The sequence below is a fragment of the Clarias gariepinus genome, chromosome 4 (assembly GCF_024256425.1).
Source record: "Clarias gariepinus isolate MV-2021 ecotype Netherlands chromosome 4, CGAR_prim_01v2, whole genome shotgun sequence".
In the NCBI taxonomy this organism is placed as follows: Eukaryota; Metazoa; Chordata; class Actinopteri; order Siluriformes; family Clariidae; genus Clarias; species Clarias gariepinus.
This window is the reverse complement of record NC_071103.1, coordinates 11,246,358-11,268,099: the sequence shown is the minus strand read 5'-3', so window position 1 is coordinate 11,268,099 and position 21,742 is coordinate 11,246,358. Positions and strand designations below refer to the sequence as shown.

At 38.5% G+C, this 21,742-nt stretch overlaps 2 protein-coding genes across 2 annotated transcripts in view; one reads left to right on the top strand and one right to left on the bottom strand.

Moving 5' to 3' along the window:
• The first annotated feature begins 1,222 nt into the window (after positions 1-1,222).
• On the top strand, positions 1,223-17,589 carry flot1b (flotillin 1b). Its single transcript, XM_053493647.1, has 12 exons — positions 1,223-1,372; positions 6,197-6,257; positions 8,441-8,516; positions 11,460-11,694; positions 11,877-11,996; positions 12,084-12,179; positions 12,332-12,484; positions 12,614-12,795; positions 12,908-12,953; positions 13,218-13,355; positions 13,448-13,612; positions 16,215-17,589. Exons 2-12 carry the CDS (start codon positions 6,215-6,217, stop codon positions 16,236-16,238), a joined length of 1,278 nt encoding a protein of 425 aa, XP_053349622.1. The 5' UTR covers positions 1,223-1,372; positions 6,197-6,214; the 3' UTR covers positions 16,239-17,589.
• A 46-nt stretch (positions 17,590-17,635) lies between these two features.
• ddr1 (discoidin domain receptor tyrosine kinase 1) overlaps positions 17,636-21,742 on the bottom strand; it is a 55,002-nt gene continuing 50,895 nt past the window's right edge. The window contains exons 17-18 of the mRNA XM_053493645.1: positions 21,580-21,729; positions 17,636-21,472 (exon numbers count right to left, since the gene is read on the bottom strand). Of these exons, the coding sequence (XP_053349620.1) occupies positions 21,332-21,472; positions 21,580-21,729 (291 nt within the window). The 3' untranslated portion in view covers positions 17,636-21,331. The remainder of the gene's footprint in view (positions 21,473-21,579; positions 21,730-21,742) is intronic.

Sequence of the window (21,742 nt, the reverse complement as noted above, 5' to 3'; positions counted from 1 at the left end):
TTGCAATTTGGGAACACATAGGAAAGTCTTAGGACTGTGGGTGGAAATGCACAAACCTCAGGGAGAACAAGCAAGCTCCACACATACACAGATTGCAGGTGAGCTTCAAATACTGGAGGTTTTAGGCAACTGTGCTAACCACTAAGTCATGGGCCCAAGCACTGTAGCATAGTAGTGAAGTGTCTTCTTGTTCTTTTAAACAAGCAAAAGAGGTTGCAAAATTGTGGAATTTTTGATATTTCAAACGGTTTATCCATGGTGTGGCCTTAAAATGCAAAAAGTGTCTAATAACTTTCAAAGTTATAGTAACATTCTTTGTTATATATAATTATATAGTTATATCTTATGGCATAATGTGACATGTTCTCCCTGTGCATAGTGGGTTTCCTCTGGGTATTCCAGTTTCCTTCCACATTCCAAAGTTGTGTAGGTTAGGTTAATTGATGTTCCCAAATTGCCCGTTGAGTGTGTGTGTGTGCAAAAACCTGTGATAATTTGCGACCCTAAATACAGGATAACTTGGTATAGAAGATGAGTGAGATTACAGTCTTCATGTCTCAGTTAATATGGCTAATTCACTTCATTGTGATAATTTGCATGTAAATAATCATGCAGAAGCTTCATACTGTACAGCACATAACACAGATCTCAGGACAAAAAAACATTTTACTCTGGGTTATTTTTTCAGTTTAACAGTTAGAGGGAGAGTCAGTGTTTTTTTTTTTTAGATCAGTGTACATTGCTGTGATAAGTTTCATTAGACATAAACCCTGGAGGCGTAAGGCGACAATACTAAGCCACCATGCTGACCAAAAAAATGAGAAAATATATATATATATATGCAAAGGGTCCAAGCAATATTTGAAAACAATGATCGGGTCCAAGCACCTGCACCATTGCCACCTGGCTGCACCAGAAAGACAGTGGGCACATGCATTTAATTAGCACTGTCGCCTTGCCCCTCCAAATGTCCACCTTGGGGTCTGTTTGTGATTAGGTTATTTGCAGATGTCTCCTCTGATAGGCTCCAGGCCTCGTGACCATGTATGCAGGATAAAGCAGTATAGACGATGAGACAATGGGATGAGACTTTTTTAGACTTAAGCCAGTTTTCCTTCTGAAGAAAAGCTGCATTGGAGCATCTTTACCACCAGGGGGCGGAAAATCTGTGAACTAGGAAAAACAGTGGGCGTGGTGTTGTTTTCCGGGCCTCAGGGCGTGGTCAGTGTGTGTATGATGCGTTGTGTCGTGTTTCTCTCTCGTACACAGACGGCTGGAGGAGGGGATTTACTTTAAATCGTCTACATTCCTTCCAGGGTATTGCGTATTTCTGCCCCGCAATCTTGCGCCTTTTCCTTGGTGTTAGCTCTCGGTAAGTAACGTCCGTGTCTCGCGCTATTCCTTCTTAACGTTACTACAGACCGGAGTGAAGATTTAAACCACACACACACACACATAATGGGATTAGTTTACATGAACTAGCGGTGGTACAGCACAGTGCTGAATGTGTTCATATATTTGACGTGTTTTTTTTCTTCTAAATATAAATCGGTTTTGTCTGTTAATTCGACAGGATATGAGCGTCGTCGTAGTGGTGTCACAGTGAACGTTAATTCATTTCGTGTCGTTTCCATGGCTACGCTAGCTGAGCTAACACAGCTAATCGGTCATAGCTGCAGTTTATTAACAATTTGTTGCGTTTTATATAACATAACGCTTTCCTGTCGGAAAATAAAAACAATATTTTTGATAAAACAGTATCTTCGCAGTGTAATTTTAGTTATTGTGTAGTTTATTTCAGTTGAGAACTGCGTAGGGCCTGGTTTATCCTAACCCTGCTAGCTAACGCTACTGTGAGGTGAGCTACCTGCAGCAGCAGTGTAAACACTTTGTAGTGTGCGTGCGCACGTGCGTGCGCGTGATGAAGACAGTTGTAACAGCTTGATTTAGTGCCTCTGCAGCCCTGCTCAAAGGATGCACGAGGCTTTACTGTAAGTCTGTAAATGATCTGGTGTGTGGGATGGATGGATGTGGGCTGCAGACGAATGGAGCTGTACAAACAGGAAGTGGGAGGATGTGAGTGAGGGGGAAAAGGAGGGTGTGTGATAAAGGAGAAGTCATGTGACCTGGCTCATTTCATTTTCTGTCTGAAATCTGACATCTGATTCATCTGCGTTTATGGATCAATTTGATTTGAAGCCCACACACACCCGTCTACTGCACGTCCAAGACGTTTACATTATAGATCCATCCATCTAGGAACCTTTGTAGTCCAACTAGGGGACAGTAGAGGCCGATGGTGATTACTATACTATTTTTACCACCATGGTAGGACCAAGATTAGCCTAGACTTTGGACTGTGGGAGGAAACTGAGGAAACCCACTAAGCACAGAGAACATGCAAACTCACAGATTCTTGACAAAGTTCCTGAAGTGGGAATTGAACCCAGACCCTGGAGGTGCAAGGCGACAGTGCTAACCAGATCTCTATATGCAGTAATTTGAAAGTCTATACAAAATAAGCAATTAAATATTTATTGTCTATTTTCAGTAGCTATGTAAAACATGTGGACAATTTGATCTTTGATGGCCTTGTACTGTATATGTCTTTGTATTTGTATAGGGAAAAAAAACTAACTTTAGAGAATCTTCTTTTTCACGCTTCTGGGCTGTAAATGAATGTGAAAGGACTCTGGTTGTTCTGTCATACCGGGCTCTCAGGTCGGGTATTTTACACGCCCTCACCTCTGACTTCTGTGGATATGTTTGCTCTAAATGACTTGTTTTCTCTCAATGTGGCGCTTTACATTACAGCTTATTATTAGCGGTAACGCTTTTGGATATAGATATGTGTTATAAACTGGTTTTAAACTAGAGATCGACCGATATGGGTTTTTTTATAACCGATGCCGATGTTTAGAGGTCAGGGTCAGCCGATGGCCGATATGTGCTGCCGATTTTTTTGGCCGATTTTTAGGGGCGATATCTTAAAGTTTTCCCTTTCATTTGCATGCTAAAAGGTCACACTAATAACGAGTGGATGCACAACATTTCTAAACTTAACATAATTTATTGAACACTGACTTATAAATAAAACAGGTAATATAAAAAAACTGTGAATCATTTAAATAAATGTTTTAGAGCATTTATCTAGCAGAATTTTTCAAGTTTGTTGGAACATGAATAAACTTAAATATACATTTAAATAAAATGAATACAACATAAATAAAATAAATAAAAATCAATTAAACTGAAAAATATAAAAATAAAAACTAATATATACAAAACATAAAAAGAAAAAAATTATAATGATGTGCTGAAACACTAGCAACTAGGGCTGCACGATTTGGGAAAAATGTTACATTGCGATTATTAAGGTCAAAATTGCGATTTACGATTGCGATACGATAAACAAGTGGTATGACTCAACTTGCTTGTTATCAAGGAAAATGCACTTACATTACTAATAATGCTGAAATTTTAATTTCTTAACTGAGATATAGTGTACAGTGCAATCTAGCAACTAGAAATGAACAATGTTTTCTAATTAAAACAAAATTTTACAAATTTAAATAAGAGTAACATCTTTACATTATTGAATTAAATTACATTAAATTAACTTTTAAATTAAATTAGAAAGTCAAAAGTACAGATAAATAAAACAAATACCTATTTAAAAAAATATATTTTTACATTTTGTCCCAAAACAGGGACATTTAAGGAGGATGTAACATACTTTATTGGTATTCTTATTAAATCACTCACCATTTTTAATCTAATGATGAAAAAGAGATTAAAGGAAAGAAAAGTGTCCTTTAAACATATTAATTTTAGAGTCATGCTAATAATCATGAAAATAATTTAAATGAGACATTTCTAGTGTTCTTTGTGACACAGATTTCTACACTGTATTTCCATTTATTCTTAAATAAATCTGTTAATAGCTGTCCTCTCTAACATACAGTTAAGTAGCTTTAAATATGAAAAGATTAAATTAATTTAACTTACCGATGGCCAAATGAAGTCTATACCCGAAGCACTGTAACCTAGTCCAGTGATTAAACCCCCCGCTTTGGCGATGTTCGTGCTGTTGTCTGTTGCGACTGCGACCAAACCATCCTTACAGAGGTCCCATGCAGTCAGTGCCTTCTTAAACCCGCGGCTACAGTGTGTTCTCTCCGGTGTGATCGTCAGGGAAATACGATGTTTGCAGGCAACGGCTTTTCAGTTCAAACTCATTGTGCGCGGTTAGGCTATTATATGTCTCAGTCGTCCTGCTTGACCAAAGGTCCGTAGGAGTTAAAAAGAATTTCACTGCAGTTATTTCAAGTTGAACGTCGCTACGTCACTTACTGAGACTTACAAACACATCTGTAATAATGTGTTGTTTTGTTCTGCTCACACTGGGTTGTGCTTTGTTTGGTCTTTTTACTACTCTTGGCTTTTACCGCCATGCATTTATCATACTTTTCTGTGTTGCTTCAGGTGCTGATATAAATGTGTCGTGTTGCCACCTGATGTGGCGACTTTAGTTTTGCCAATTTTGCGCAGTACCGCTTCCTGCTTAGTGTCCGATATCCTGAAACCAAAATATCGCCAAATAACAGAGCTTGCATTTTTTCTGGGCACAAGTTCAGCGTCGGTCTCTTCTGTATCCATTTTCTTCCGTCTCCACACTGCGCTGCGGAAAGTCACGTGACCACCAGCATGCGCGCTACACAAGACTGACTGGTTATTTTTTATTTTTGACATAAGAAATGGCCATGCAGCTCTTAGAATAAATGTCTTGTTACGTCCGCGAACGCATTTGTTTATTTAATATAATCGCAACATTTGCTGTAATGTAATCGCATAGGCTGACATTGCGATATGATTAATCGTGCAGCACTACTAGCAACCAGCAACATTTGTGTTCGGTATAAATGACACAGAACATCTGAAGTGCATTCTAGTGCATTGAAGTTTTGGCTTGGGGTCCTTCACACGCGGCAGCAGCACATTCCACCGCATCAATAACATGGGACTGCCCGCGGATGTGCCTGACTTTAAATCGGCGCTACTAAACAAGGATATCGGCCGATGCCGATATATTAAAAAATGACAAATATCGGCGCGATATATCGGCCGACCGATATATCGGTCGACCTCTATTTTAAACCAGTTGTGTTTTGTGGTTGTGTTTTTGTTTGTTTCTTTCGCACATTCTGTCTGTACAATCTCATTGATTGGCTCAGTTGAGTGGCATGTATAGCCATGCCCATCTCGAAGGAAAAAGCACTTTATTACTGCATTATTAATTATTCTCATTTATCTGTTAAGCATTGGGGAACTGTCACTTAGTCCTGGTCTGGACCACAGCCCACCATTTTGTGATGCCTGTGTAGAGAAATCATGGACGACCAAATAGATGAGATGAAGAGCACATGTGGAAAGATGCCAATTTTAGGGTTAAAAGCCCTATGTGACATGGATCACAGTGATATTTTCTTCATTTGTTTTATTTAGTCACAACAGGTTCAATATAAAACACGACATGTAGTTAAATCATTAGAAGTGGTGTTAAATAAAATTTAATTTACAGAGTAACAATTAGCTTAAAAAGCTTTAAACAGTGTTTTAAAATGAGCTATAACAAGCGCTACCCAGACACACCACCATTTTGGAAATGATGTCTCACATTACACACATAGACAGATTGTCACATGCCTGCACCGGGACGTTCATTAGATGTCACTCAGGGACTTTATGAGTTAAAGATAAAGCCGAATAAGAACTTTCCAGAACTTTTAACAGGTAGTGACACCACCAGTGTGATCATATAGGTTACAAATGCATTAGACAAAAGAAAAGCATATTGAAATAATTTTATGGCTGTATCAGGATGCCGGTATTAACTCCCCTTTGTGTGGCAGCTTTGGGGACTGACTGTGTATCCCAGCATTTCATTAGTGCTTGGACACTATCAAAGTGTAAAGTTTTCACAGTGCATTGAAGCGATAACCCTACTACCCTGTGGAAATGGCTTAAAACTCCCAGCCAAGTTCCTGTAATGTCTAGTGATGTTGGTGAATGATTTCGTGTACAGTTCCCACAGACAGATGTGTCTCTTCCACGACTTCTGTAAATGTCAACAGGTTTTATGTCTTTTGTATTTTTGTGCATATTTTTAAGAAGTTAAAATCTCAACTCTTTGCAGGTCCAGGACAGTCTCACAATGTTCTACACTTGCGGTCCCAACGAGGCCATGGTGGTGTCAGGTAAGCACGTCACTCCTCACTTCTTTTTTTTTTTTTTTTTTTACTATTTATTTACGAGTAAATCCTTTGCAAGAATGTGACCTTTTCCCTAGGACAGTGTCTCACACAATAATCTCCCGTTTTGTTATGAAAAGCTTTAAACAAACAGGAGGAACAACTCGCTTCCAAAGTCACGCCTACGAGCATATTATGAAAATCACAAAAGTAACAGATGTCGTGAGTATAAAACATGAAGGCATTCAGTGTGCCCAGACAGCCCGAGAGCAAGCTAAAAATCTCACAGTTTAAAGTTATATCACTTTTAATAAAGTTTTGTTCAGACAAAACATGCATGTCATCATTAGAGCAACTAAAATTCAGTTCTTCACAGTATACTTTCTTCTTGCTTTGTGTCCAGACAAAGCCTACTACAGCTTGTGATTGAAAAGTACGAGTTAACAAGTCTCACACAAACTAGGTGTGAATCTAAATAATGCTGGGTTTTCGAATATCAATTTGTTTGGTTTATTAATACAGAATTAAGGGGGGTGGGATGGTTCTTCTTGATAGATGCACAAAATACCATAATAGGACTTGTACATGGACTTTATGCTTTTAATTTTCTATTTGAATTATTGAGAAGTGTCGCTCTAAATATTTCTGCTGAAAACTAAACCGTGGTTACACTAAACCTCATGTTGCTAATTACCCATGAAATATTAATATTTTTAAGAAGTAAGGGGTACAACTGACCTGAAAACTCCTAATGTAGTCTATAAAAAAAAAAAAAAGTAGGAAAAAAATAAAACCCAAAACCCCTTTCTTGGTGCTGCATAAAGTTTTCTCCTGATCATCTTATAGACTTGCTGTGGCATCCAGCAAAGTGTTGAAAACTCATGGTCCAGACCATATCACAGATTTGTGTAACGGTTTAGAATATTTTTTTTCAGGAAGGAAAACATCATTCTCTTTTCTATTTCTTTTAGAACTTAAAGGACACATGAGGAACATGGCCTTAAACGAAAGAGGAAGATTTAATACAAAAATTCAAATATTTAAAATATTTAATACTTAATTGTTAAATAAAATAAACATGCAGTATGATATAAAGCATGATGATTTCTTCTTGAATTTATGTGATTGAAACACTGGCTACTCCTATTATGAATTTATATGCATCACCCTAAACGTGTAATAGATAATTTGGCTAATTTTACTGAAACTAAGCATCTAGTACCGCAAATATTTAAGCTTTTATTATTATTATTATTATTATTGGAGTCTGGGATTTTATCACTAATATGTACAGTAGCAACCCTTGTGGAACAAGCGCAAGAAAGACATTTAAAACAAACAGACGTTACACTTTTTATTATTTAAACTAGTGAAATTATAATTTTCATGTGCAAAATCAGGATCAGGAATGAGACGCAAATGTAAAGCGGCCAAATGTAATTTACATTCTGCACTATGATGCTTAGACTTCATCAGTTCATCTGCGGTTTATGTACCTACTGAACCATGGACAAGCAACTCAACTACGGTCAGGTGCACCATTAGTGCCTAGGAAGTGTAAATGGAATTGAAAGGTTATATTTGGAATCTGTCAGTGTGTGTAAGGAGTGTGTTTCAATTGGGGGAATTACAAAATGTCAGGTTACAAAATATCCCAACCGTTCTTAGAGTTTCTCAATTCTTGACATTGCCATTAAATGTATCTAAACATGTTGTTTAAAAATCTAGATTTTTTGTTGACCTGAATAATTTTATCTCCATCTTTTATTTAAACCACACCTGTATCTACAGTGTAGAGGCGGTTCACAGTTTATGAAAATAAAGATCTAAATCATTGTAAAGAGTGAAGAAGCAGAAAAACCTTGCTCTTAACTTTTAGCGTCTTCGATCTTTGTTGTGACATACTCTTGTCTTCATTTTCCTGTCCAGTGGTTGCACTAAAGTCAGTGATGGGTTGTGTTGCAATCATGTTTCGGTGCAGTGACCTTTGGTTTTTTCCCATTATTTCAAACCACTGCTTAGTGCTTCCATGTTTCCACTTCAGATAAATAGACGTTTTTTTTTCTTAGAATGGATTTTTGTATGATGTGAAACTTTAGGTTGAGGAAAGTGATGAGGTATCCTTCTACATGAATTGTAGATTTTTGGGTGCTGATCTGTAATTTTTTCCCCTTATATTTCTTTTTCAGGCTGCTGCCGTTCTCCTCCACTCATGGTTGCCGGAGGACGAGTGTTTGTCATCCCTTGCATTCAGCAGATACAGAGGTACAAATTCAGTGCCTGTCTGTCCGATTTTAAAGTCTTGCATATATCAAACATGCATCACAGTTTAAATTCCTTTAAGCACAGCACTCATTATTTGTTTTGGGTGATCCAATTGCAAGTGTTCATAGTTAAAATAATTAATTATGAAATTCAACAGTGTAAGCAAATGTAACATACAGGTAGTTACTTACTAACATTCTACGAATTTACATTACCAATTTCCGCAGATACGAACGGACCGCCGTTCTATGAACATTCGTAGATGCAAACATTCGTATATGCGAACAAATTGTGGAAGTAGCTCACATTTATCGTCCTAAAAATAGACACTGCAGTTCCAGATACCAATATTTACAATTATATACAATATTTTCAGTGTCTAAGTAAATGTATAAAATGTCTAAAGTCTGGTATATTGTGTGGGGGTGCGGAGAAACGAGTTGGTTTCAATGAATCAGTCCGGAAGCACATTGATAGAAAATGTCTGTCCTGTAAAGCTGTCCAGATGGTGAATAATCCCAATTTCAGGAAATCCTTAACAAAACAGAGTTTACAGTCCAATACAGTGGAAAACAGCTCAGAGACAAAATGGCATCTGGGATTCTCCTAGTGATTTAAAAGTGCAGAGACAATATTGTTAAATTTTACTGTGAGATTAATTTCCTTAGGTGCGGGTAAGATTTTTGGCCACATGATAGCAGTGTGGGCGGAAAGGGAACCGAGATTTAGTGGATCGGTATCCTTTACATTGTATATTCATGTCAAAGGCGTCAAACTCACTTTGTTGGACTTAAGAACAAATCTGATTTACGAACGTGCTCCTGAAACAGAACGTGTTCGTAAGACAGAGATTATCTGTATATTGTTGACTCAGTCTAGTTTGCGTCCATCACAGAAAATTATTTTGCCGTTTTTCTGTTCTGACTAATGACTAGGGAAAACTGACTTAGGAAAGTCAGCAGGGTTTCTTTTGTCTTTGTCTGAATAGGAATTCTTTGCATACATTGCTTAGGATCAAAGGTCATAATCATCATTAAATCCAGCCTTACAATTGATTTCTAGAGATAAATGCTTTTAAAATGGCGCATATTGCTTTATCTTAACAATCGTGGTGAATGATGGGAAAGGTGTTTACTAGAAACATCGCATGGTCAGTGTTTACACTGTGATCAATGTTATCAGTATGTCTGATACACCAGATCTTCCAAACACCCTGTGCATGCACTCTTGACTAAAGTCTCTCGAGTATGTAGTATAACATAATGGCTTTATAGCAGGACTGGACAATCCACTTACCCGGGAAAACCAGATTATGTGCCTTTTACTGTCGTCTTTTTTTTCCTTATTGTTGTTGTGGACAATAAGACTCTGCAGGCTGTTATGCACATTAACCACAGGGTTTTTTTTTTTTTTGCTATGTGTTAAAAATAAAGTATATTTCTTTGTCTATCTGGCTATGCTATTCATTGGTAAAACACTAGTAAAAATAAATGGCCTGGGTCGACTCCTGACAAACCCAATAGAAAGCTGTGGGACAATGGTGAAGAAGGCAGTGGCGGTGAAGAAACCGTCTTCTGTACACGCTCTTTAGGAAACAATCAAGCAGGCATGGATTGAGCGAGACATATTGGAGTCATATTTTTTATGCTATGGCCATCTGGATCCAGCAGGTTTTAATTAATCAAGGGCTTCATACTAAATATTGATTGTTGTATAACAATTTAATTTTATAAAAAAACATATTTATTATAATGTATTAAAAAAATGAATAAAAACATTAAATTTAACATTTCTCAATAGTTTTGGCCACCCTTTAGCTGCCCAAAGTCATTTTCAGACACCATGAAAATTTTGTAAGGCACTAAATGGTATGGTTTGTACAAGATTTCTGTGATATCGTCTTTTGTTAAGAACACTAGAAGAGACACTCAATAAAAGCAATAACTGTAGGAAGAAATTCCTCAGTGGTAGCTTTGAAGGTTTTCTGTGATGCTGCCTCTCCTAGGCCCTTTCCAGAAGAGGAATATCTATAAAGTAATTTTTAAAGACTTCAGTGAGAAAGAAGGGTTGTGAGGGAACATTGAGGGAACATTGAGTTGAGGGTTAACATAGCAAGCCATTTCTTATCACAAGAGTTTAGATCGCAAGATAATTTTAACTTTGAGGATACAGGAGCATCTTTTTATAAAAGGTCCAAAAGAGACACTTCCAGAGTACATAGACTAAGATACTGGAACACAAATGAACAGTAATGGGTGATTGCTACTTATGAACCCCTCGCTGGAAGAAGTGGTTTGAGCTTGGTTTCTACAGAGATCACTGCCAGTAGTCACTTCAGCTAACAGAGCTGTCAAGTTAGATTGCATTGGTAGCAGGACGACTCTGGGATCAACTATGTGAATCAGATTATTGACCTTGTTGCTTTCGAGGACAGAGAGTCTGTAGAGTGTTCCTTCCTGTCTGACAATGACCATTGTTAAAAGTGCTATTTAAATAAAATAGAAATGAATTGAATGATGTCTTGTACTAATCCTGGAAATTAGGGAGAAAAAGTATTTTTAATCCATGTTCAGTTTAGTTATAAGACTGATTAATGCCTGAAGGTGGTATTTATGATAAATACGTCATCATGCATCTATACACAAGTTTGTTAGAAGGTCTCGGCATGAATGGACACAAAGAGGTATCCAGATGTTTTTCAAACTGGTGCTTGTCCATGGTTTATAGGCCCACAGGTAGCTATTTTACGTAATTAATTAATTTATTTATTTTAGCAGCCACAAAGAAATATGGTTTTTGTTTTTTGTATTTTTGCTGCTTAGACCTGAGCAACATCATTAGCATGATCTAGTTTGTCTACAGATTGTATAAATACACAATAGACTGCTATTGCCTTTAAATCCAGCTTGTCTGTCTGTCTCTTGGTCTCTCTCTCTCTTTCAGGATATCTCTGAATACTCTGACTCTTAATGTAAAAAGTGATAAGGTTTACACCAGGCATGGTGTCCCCATCTCAGTGACTGGCATTGCACAGGTGAAAATCCAGGGCCAGAATAAGGAGATGTTGGCGGCAGCCTGTCAGATGTTCTTGGGGAAATCAGAGATTGAGGTTTCCCAGATTGCCCTGGAGACACTAGAAGGCCATCAGAGAGCCATTATTGCTCACCTGACTGTGGAGGTACTGAGACTACTCTCATATCACACACAAGAAAAAAAAACAGAAATGGAGGAGGGATAGTTAAATATGTGAAAATGGCTTAAATGATTATCTTTCTTTGTATACATTTGTGGTTTGTAACACTCATTAATATCATTTTAAACAGTGTTTTTACTTTGTGTGCGCTCCCTGATTTCCTGCAGGAGATCTATCAGGATCGTAAGAAGTTTTCCGAGCAAGTGTTCAAGGTGGCGTCTTCTGATTTGGTGAACATGGGCATCGGCGTGGTCAGCTACACGCTTAAAGATGTTCATGATGACCAGGTAACGTTCACGTGTGCAACACGTCCTCTTTCGCACACTCGCATCTTTTAACTTTTGCTGACGCTGTCTTTGACGTTTCTCTTTAAGGACTACCTGAACTCTCTGGGTAAAGCTCGCACGGCTCAGGTGCAGAGAGACGCCCGCATCGGAGAGGCTCAATACAAGAGAGACGCAGTGATCCGGGTACAATTGCTTTTCTTCTTAAAGTGCTTTCCTAATTATTATTATTATTTTTAAATTATTATTATTATTATTTTTATTTTTATTTATTTATTAATTTTTTTACGTTTTTGAAGATTTCAATTAGTGAATTATCTGTGCATGTGTGTGTTTAGGAAGCCCATGCCATGCAGGAGAAGGTTTCTGCACAGTACAAGAACGAGATCGAGATGGCGAAGGCTCAGAGAGACTACGAGCTGAAAAAGGCGGTCTATGATATGGAGGTTAACACTAAAAAAGCAGAGTCTGAGATGGCCTATCAGCTTCAGGTACAGCAGTCGCATGACGCATCTAAAAACAAGCAAAAACCGTGCGATTTGTAACTCGTAGCTAAGGTGATGAGAAGAGAAATCTTTTTTCTAAAAAAAACTATAATCAAATGAATTGCTTTGCATCAGGTGGCCAAGACGAAGCAGAGGATTGAGGAGGAGAAGATGCAGGTACAGGTGGTGGAGCGCACTCAGCAGATCACTCTGCAGGAGCAGGAGATCACCCGCAAAGAGAAGGAGCTGGAGGCCAAAGTCAAGAAGCCAGCGGAGGCAGAGAAATACAAGCTGGAGAAACTCGCTGAGGCTGAAAGGTGGAAATGAGCATCACAACACGGCTCTGTTTTTCACTTAAACCTCTCTGTATTGTTACGGCTCAGACCTACGTTAGTCATGTCTTCTTTTTTTTTTTTTTTTAATCTGAAGGCTGCAGCTGATCATGGAGGCTGAAGCTGAGGCTGAATCTATTAGAGTAAGTGGGTTATTATTGTTATTTTTTTATTTTTTTCATAAAAAAATCCAAACAACACAGTTAAAGATTATTTTAATGACTGTAAAAATTCCTGGCGACATAAAAAAGCCTGGAGTCCCCCCCCCCCCTCCCATTTAATAAATCTAAAAAGGTGTAATAGCAAAAAAAAAAAAAAAACCTGAATAAAGATCATTAATTTCATCACTCTCTCTCTCTCTCTCTCTCTCTCTCTCTTTCTCTCTCTTTCATATCACTGTCTCTCAGATGAGGGGCGAGGCAGAAGCATTTGCCACTGAGGCGAAGGGCCGTGCCGAGGCTGAGCAGATGGCCAAGAAGGCAGAAGCTTTCAAACAGTACAAGGAGGGAGCCATGGTGGACATGCTGCTGGAGAAACTGCCCCTGGTCAGGCACCACACCCACTTTTAATTGAATCCTGCCTGATTTTCCTCATAGTAGAGCAGTTCCATAAACATGCAATGTGTTCTTTGTTCAAGATGGCGGAAGAGATCAGCAAGCCGCTCTCGGCAGCTCAGAAAGTCACCATGGTGTCCAGCGGAGGATCAGAGGTCGGAGCAGCCAAACTGACAGGAGAGGTCCTGGACATCATGGTCCGTCTGCCTCAGACCGTGGAGAAACTGACCGGAGTCAACATCTCTCAGGTAAACACAGATACACACTCATTCCTCAGTGTACGCACGCATGGATACATACACTAGTGCCAGGTAACTCCCGATATGGTATTATCACCATACCCAGGCGCCGATTGGATTTGTAGTGTGATTCTGTAAGTATCTCTATTATAAATACCCAAGATTCTACAGGTAAAACTTTAAAAATTAGAATATTGTGCAAAAGTTAATTTATTTTTAGTATTGCAACTTAAAAGATAAAACTAATATATGAGATAGACTCATTACATGCAAAGCAAAATAGTTATTTGTCATACTTGAGATGATTGTGGATTTGGGGTTTTCATGAGCTGTAAGCCATAATCGCAGAAAATTAGAATATTGTGTAAAGGGTTAATATTCTAGCCTCAAAGTATCCCACTCTGCAGGTGTTCTGGCTTAATTAGCTGATTAAAGGGTTCCTGAGCCTTTAAATGATCTCTCAGTCTGGTTCGGTAGGAAGCCCAATCATGGGAAAGACCATGTTCTGACCTGACGGTTGTGCAGAAAACCATAAATTTACACCCTCCATATGGACTGAAAGACTCAAAAGGTAATTGCAAAAAAAGTTGGATGTTCCCAAAGTGCTGTATCAAAGCACATTAATAGAAAGTTATGTGGAAGGGAAAAGTGTGGAACAAAAAGGTCCACAAGCAGCAGGGATGACTGCAACCTGGAAAAGGCCATTCAATAGTGTTGGGCACTTTCACAAGGAGTGGACTGAGGCTGGAGTCAGTACATCAAGAGCAACTACACACAGACGGATCCGGGACAGGGGCTTCACATGTCGTATTCCTCTTGTTAATCTGCTCCTAAACAACAAACAACGTCAGAAGCGTCTTACCTGGGCTAAAGAAAAAAAGAACTGGTCTGTTGCTCAGTGGTCCGAAGTCTTCTTTTCTGATTAGAGCAGCTTTTTGCATCTCATTTGGAAACAAAGGACTCAGAGTCTGGAGGAAGAATAGTGAAGCACACACTGCAAGATGCTTGAAATCCAGTGTGAAGTTTCTACAGTCTTTGTTGATTTGGGGAGCCATGTCATCTGCTGGTGTTGGTTCACTGTGCTTCATTAAGTCCAGGGTCAACGCAGTCGTCTACCAGGACATTTTAGAGCACGTCATGCTTCCTTCTGCAAATGAGCTTCATGGCGATGCGGACTTCATTTTCCAGCAGGACTTGGAACTCGCCCTCACTGCCAAAAGCACCAAAACCTGGTTCAATGATCATGGGATTACTGTGCTTGATTGGCCAGCAAACTCGTCTGACCTGAACCAGACGAGTTGCCAAGAGAAAGACATGATGAGAGACATGAGACCAAACAATGCAGATGAGCTGAAAACCGCAATTGAAGCATCCTGGTCTTCCATAACACCTTAGCAGTGCCACAGGCTGATAGCTTCCATGCCACACCGCATTAAGGCAGTAATTGCTGCAAAAGGGGCCCAAACCAAGTACTAAGTGCATATGCATACTTATCCTTTTTAGAGGTCCGATATGTTTTATGTACAATCCTTGTTTTATTGATTGCATGTAATATTCTAATTTTCTGAGATTGTGGATTTGGGGTTTTTATGAGCTGTGAGCCATAATCATCTCAATTATGACAAATCATGATTTGAACTATCTTGCTTTGCATGTAATGAGTCTATCTCATATTAGTATTACCTTTTAAGTTGCGTTACTGAAATAAATTAACTTTTGCACGATATTCAAATTTTTCGAGTTTCATCTGCATGTTAATCTTTTTTTCAGATTTGGTTACAATTCTAAACAAACTTGTCAAACAATTTGCTACCACCACAAAGGATGCTGTGCGGTAGGTTAGAGCTCACCACCTGCAGGATTATAGAGGAACTGCAACATTTTACCACCTTACAGTATGCTCCAAAATATGCAGTACTGAAATAAAATAAAAAACTAACAATCGTTAGTTCTGCCAATTTTTAATTTTTTTATTATTTTTTTTAGACACTCCCGTATGAGCAAAAATATACTCATCTATAAAACTGTACAACACAACTTCCTTTTCACTACTGGAAACATACGGCTGGAGCTTTGCCCCGTCGCTAAACGCACACGCGTCGTGTTTTAGATGTGCGAGTTTCAGTACTGTACACTTTTGCCGTGTATAATTTAAACATTTATTTAAAAAAAGATCTATTTTTATACTGAACCGAATTCTTTTTTTCCCCCATCTTTAACTTACAGTAATGAGTAACTTATTATGTTACAGCTTATCAGTCACTTGCATTTACTATTATGAAACTATAAGGCATATTGAGCCTTAGGAAGGTATAAGATGCCCAAGTTGGGTGCTATTGACAATATAACTGGTTTATATTCATATGGACCTGATGATACAATTGAAGAATTTAAATGTTCATTACACACAGGAAGTGAAAAGGTGTTCAGTAGTTATAGTGGAGTTAGAGTAAATAAAAACAGCCTCGCTAACTAACATGTCCTTGAAAAGGGTTCTCTCACACCACCTATTTTACACAGTACAGTTTAGCGTGTGTACAGTAGTTAGAGATGCTCTTTAAGTTTGGTTGCAGAAATACAAAGACAAATGATGTGTTTTCTGTGTTATCAGGCTACCTCCACTCGCATGGGCTAAAACAGGAAGCTTGGAAAGTGCGGAGAGGAAGCTGTTCACTAAGGGATGCTGCGGTCACCAGTCGTCCTGTTGCTGTGTATACCTGCATGTTATAAATGTTCTAGTTGCTGTAGCATTATGATAGTCATAGGTGTTTTTTTTTATTTTTTTTTATTTCTGTTTTTATATGCAAGCATGAGACATTTAAATTTATATGGAAAAGTCCCCCCAACCCCAAGCTACATTATTCAGGTAATTAGTGTTAGTTGTATAAGAGTGTGCACCATTGCTTTTTTTAAATATATATATATATATATATATATATATATATATATATATATATAATTTTTAAATCCTGTGATTTGTGTTTAAGTATGCACGTCCGTTAATAGTTCCTAAAAACCAAAGTGCTTTTAGCCTGTGTAATCCTCATTGTCTAACTGTTACTCAAGCTACTGTGTGTACGTGTTTGTGTGCGTACTACTAACGGCTTTACAAATCTTAATACTGGTTTAAACAGGATAAAGTTATACTCTTAAGTAAAACACACCTAAATGAAAGCCTTAAGTGAAACAGAAGTGTGTTTTAAGCAGGTATTGAGATTTGTACAGTGTGACAAATGACGTGATCGCTCTTCCTGCCATCACACTGCCCTTCTTTTACTGTTCTACTTTCCACTACTGTTCCTGTTTACTGTTGACTAGGAAGCCAGAGCTTCATTCCTAAGGTCAGTGACCAAAAACTGCAGATAATCACAGGTGGAGAGAAAGTGACTGGATTTGCAGAAATCTGCAAAGAGCGGTGCAAGGAAGTGTAGTAGAGGAGAGAAATGAAGTGGGGTAAAGTTGGCCACATCTACAGTAAGTGAAACCTGTTTAATGTAGGTCAAGTCGTGAGGGGGGAAATTTTACTCATTCAACCATAACCTCAAAAAAAAAAAAAAAAAAAAAAGGTTTTCTTTGTTATGGAGAGAAAGAGAATCGTGCCTCTGTTTAGTCTCAAACTGAAGTGCGATTTGTTAGCTATTACTACAAGGTTTATCTGCAGCGTCTGCCTTCAGTTATCACCAAGTGCCTGAATACACACGTTCATGCATCGATTCAAAGTAACATCTGCGTAGCATGCATGCATCAATCATAGCCCACATCTGTACAGAATCAAAATGTACTGTTTTGATTTTTTTTTTAATGCAAAATTGCCACTCTATTACCTTGTAGTGTTTGTGTCAATCATTTTTTGCATTTGTGTTTTATACATTATCACATACTAAACTCCTCAAAATATGTTGTCACTGTATACAAGACTATATATATATAAAGGCAACGCTGTATGACTGTTCGGGTTATTTTAAAAATAAACTAAATTCACTGAATTTGGTTTCTTCGTAAGTAGTATGAACTGCATTCATTTTTGACACATTGTTTCTGAAATGGTTACTTTATTAAAACTACAAAAAAAAAGACAACAGCCAACAACACTTAACACAGTTAGCAAAGCTCAGAGAGACAGACCCATTCAGAACCATTCACAACAACAACCATACCAAATATCAGTGAAGAACATTATGTCCCATTGACTATTTACATTTCCTCATATCCCTTTACAATAAAGAAACAGGAGCACAAGGCTGCCTGAACCAAAAAAAAAACAAAAAAACGCTGCCTGAAATCGGAGTTATAAAAATACAAGTTTTAGTTCAGGATTACAGTGTATCAAAAAAAAAAAAAAAGGTTAAAGGACAAAAAAAAGGTTAAAGGACATCTGACATGGCAACATAACCATTTGTGAATCACATTATTTGCTTCTGAATGTTACAGTATTAAAAGGGTTAAGCGAGGGGCTTTACAATCCTCAGACCCCACCATTCGCAAGTTTCACAACCTAAAAGTCATGACCAATTCGCTGTTCAAGTGCCGGGGGAAAAAACAAAACCACAGCATTCTGATCTACATTTTACACTTTGTACTCATTCACACTAAAAACTTACAATAAAGGCTTGTAACGGCTCCGCTGTCACGGAGTGTAAGCGATGACATCACAGTTGACGGTAAAGTGCAAATAAACCTCTTGTAGCGTTGGATAACAATCACTGAGCGACATTCCTAAATCTTTCACCTACTGATAAAGATGTTCCTACCAAATCGAATCTGAAATCGTTTAAGTATCTTTACTGACAATAAGATGCAGTTCATAGCTGGTTTTGACCGAACAGGTTGCAATAATTCCCTGCTATGTTAACTGGACCTTCATATTCACTGTCGGGAGCGGGGGGAACTGTTATTTCCTGTTATTAACCAGTTATCGGTGGTGCGCTGGAGAAGGGTGGAGTTAATGACCGTATATACACGAGGCAGCAGTGGTTCCAATTCTGTTGTTCTGGATACAAACGTTTAAGCTAAAAACTGACCAATTGTCAGTATTATATAGAAAGAGTACTGTATTAATCCCAAAGAAAACTGTTAATTAATTTTTATGTACTATGGTAAAGAAAAAGTGAGTCTAGTATTACCAGTCACACTTTGGGGAGCTCTGAGGCCTATTTTACTTTGTTAAAGTGCAACTAGTGCAGGGTTTATCCACACTGAATATTCAAAATCTCACATATCTCAATATCAAGGACAAATAAGCAAACAGTTTCTTACCTAACTAATTAATCTATCATAAGCAATTCATTCTGTGTAAAAACCACCAGTACGTATGTTATTAGTTGATTGATGAAAGTCGATTCACTGCTCGCTTTGCTGAAAACTTCATTCAAATACTAAAAACATCACACTTATCCTTCGGAGGTACACAAATTCATTCATTCATCATTAAAGGTCCCATATTTTAATATTTCTTTAACAAATTAAAATAGGTCTTAGAGCTCCCCCAAAGTGTTTCTGTAAATATATCAGGTGTTTTCAAATTCATACTCAGTGTAAATGTAAATGGGCTACTGCTGAGCCACACTCCACCAGAGCTGATCAACAAAACAAGCCGGGAGAGAGAAATTCTCTTATATGAGGTCACATTGGGTGGGAAAATCTAAACGGCCTGGTTTAAGCCCTGGCCAATAGAGAAGAAATAAAGGCAAAAAGCAGGGAATGTTTTTTTTTTCTTCTTCCAAATAGAAGAAAGACAAGGCTTTAAAGCTTTTAAAACCAACTCTTAGAGCCTCCTAGTGGCCAAAAAGCATAAAACAGTAAAACTGTCTTAGGTACAGCATCGACTGTGTGTTATTTGGATAAAGGTAAGCCAGATCAAATAATACCCGAGTCTGCTTCCATTTTATCCTAAATTTGAGATTGAAATACTATGTCTTCACTGTCCATCAAATGTTGTTGGGTCTGTGCCCACTGTAGCCTTAGATTCCTGTTCTACACTGACAGCAATAGAAATAAGTGTGGCTTTTTGGCTGTCATAGCCCATCTAGGTGTGATGGTGATGTACTGTGTATTTTAAAATGTTTTTCTGCTCGACATGGTTGTAAAGAATGGCAATTTGTATTTCCTGTCAGCTCCTCTGCTCACGCTTAAACAAGCCGCTCACTTATAGTGACAGATGTGGCCGTCTGTACCCTGTATCCGGATGATTTAATGCATCGTGCTGCTGCCAAATGATTGGCTGTTTGGATGATTGCAAAAAAAAAGAAAAAAACCACAAGTGTCCCTTTTTAAATGGCAGAAGTGTATGCAGAAAGACATCTCATTTTATATCCTTTTATATTCTTCTATATTCTATACCCTTGTATTGTTTTCAGCTAGAGTGGATATAAATAAACCCAACTGTTTATGAGGAGTTTATCGAAGCCAAATTTCCATCCTAGAACCTCGTCACATTCACGTCATCTAATATTTATTCACCTTTATGTTGGAGTCAAGAAAATAAATTCATGCTAATATTTACCAATTGAATGGATTTTCAAAGCTTTACACCGGATCGAGTCAGACTGTCCTGACTGATGATGTGTTTTGTTTTTTTTCTGACTAGGCTATTATCAGTGTAATATAGTGACAGAATTTCTTTGAGATATAATTGTGCTTGTACAAACATACTGTACATCAAAGTACAGACTATTTAAAACAACCTCCTGAATAGACCCATTTTTAAAGAAATCACTGCATCATCATCATCATAATCATCAGGTAGGGTTAAAACCACTGCTGCTGGGGGACGTCAGAGAGATTTAGGGTCGTCTATAGAATATGCGATCACTTGAAAAAACCCACCTGTACTGGACTCTATACAATTAAAGCGCTTTACCTTATTCATGTTAAATTTGTAACAGAAATCAACCTGTGACATGAATAACTTGGGCAGCATCAGTCAATCGAACTTGTCTATCATGAATTACAGAGCAACCTAAAAAAAAAAAACACGTGTGATTGAGGTTGTGTAAAATGAGAATGTGTCAAATGGTTATGGAGCACCATGTCTGTGATTTCATGATGTAAAAAAACAACACCTTGAAATAATAAGCATGTACTTAGTTATACTACAAACAGAAAATCCCCCAACCAGTCTTAAGTGTCTATACTGAGTTATTCAGAGAGAGAAGTGCTGTAGCCTTGCGCTTTAGATTTAGCACTCGCACGTGAACCCGGCGAAAAGGCTCGAGATCGGAATGAAGAGCCGTCGTACCGCGGCGGGAGCGCTGAGATTCGACAGAATTTGCTCCTGACCACTGGTTACCTCTGCCTAGAAATGTTTCTAAAAGCCTACTGCTGTGATCAAGTACGTCTCATTTACCAGGATCGCAAAGGCTACGTGTGTAATAATATAAACTAGTTCATTCACAGTCTATATAGTCTTCAGCAACAGAAAAGCCCTCCACCTTTAGTGTAAAACAGTTACCAGTGAGAGATTTACGATGAACTGCGGATCGGTGATTAGTTCAGGACTACAGAGGAACTAACGCTAGGTTTAGGGTGCTAGGGCCGGAGCAGGTCGAGCACGAGAACCGAACCAGCAGCATCTCTCAGCCCTGACCTGCGAAACGGTAATTTACATAAGTGTGCTTAGCTCTGCCTACTTCTACTCCAACTATCGCCTTCGCCGGCTTGTGCAGGCTGCACGGACACGTCTCGTCTGCGCGAAGGAGGGATCCGCTTGTCTCCTGCGTCCGTCTCTCTTTACACCATGTTCATGGCATCCTCGGTGAGGAAAGAGTGAATTTGTGTGAAAGAGGGCCGGAGTTTACAGTCTCTGTTCCAGCAGCTTAGCATCAGCTCGTACAGGCCCTGGGGACACACCTCCGGACGAGTCAGATATACCTAATACACAGAGAGACAGAGAGGGACAGAGAAGAGATTGATTTCCAGGCTAATTTGGGCTTTTATATGGGTCAATGTGTTGTTTGTGCACGTGTGTGTGTGTATACCTGTCTTCCTTGGTCTCTAAAGAATTCGCCTGCATTGTCGATGACCTGTTCATCAGTCATGTGACCATAGGGCTGCTCCTGACACACACTCAGCATCTCCCACAGAGTCACCCCAAACGCCCACACATCACTGGCTGTAGTGAACTTGCCCTAATAATAATAA

Bases quoted from the DNA above. Each gene is read 5' to 3' on its own strand.
- flot1b (XM_053493647.1), top strand. From the start codon at position 6,215: ATGTTCTACACTTGCGGTCCCAACGAGGCCATGGTGGTGTCAG. The intron at 12,796-12,907 runs GTGGAAATGAGC...TTTAATCTGAAG, and splicing joins AAACTCGCTGAGGCTGAAAG to GCTGCAGCTGATCATGGAGG. The intron at 13,613-16,214 runs GTAAACACAGAT...CTGTGTTATCAG, and splicing joins CCGGAGTCAACATCTCTCAG to GCTACCTCCACTCGCATGGG.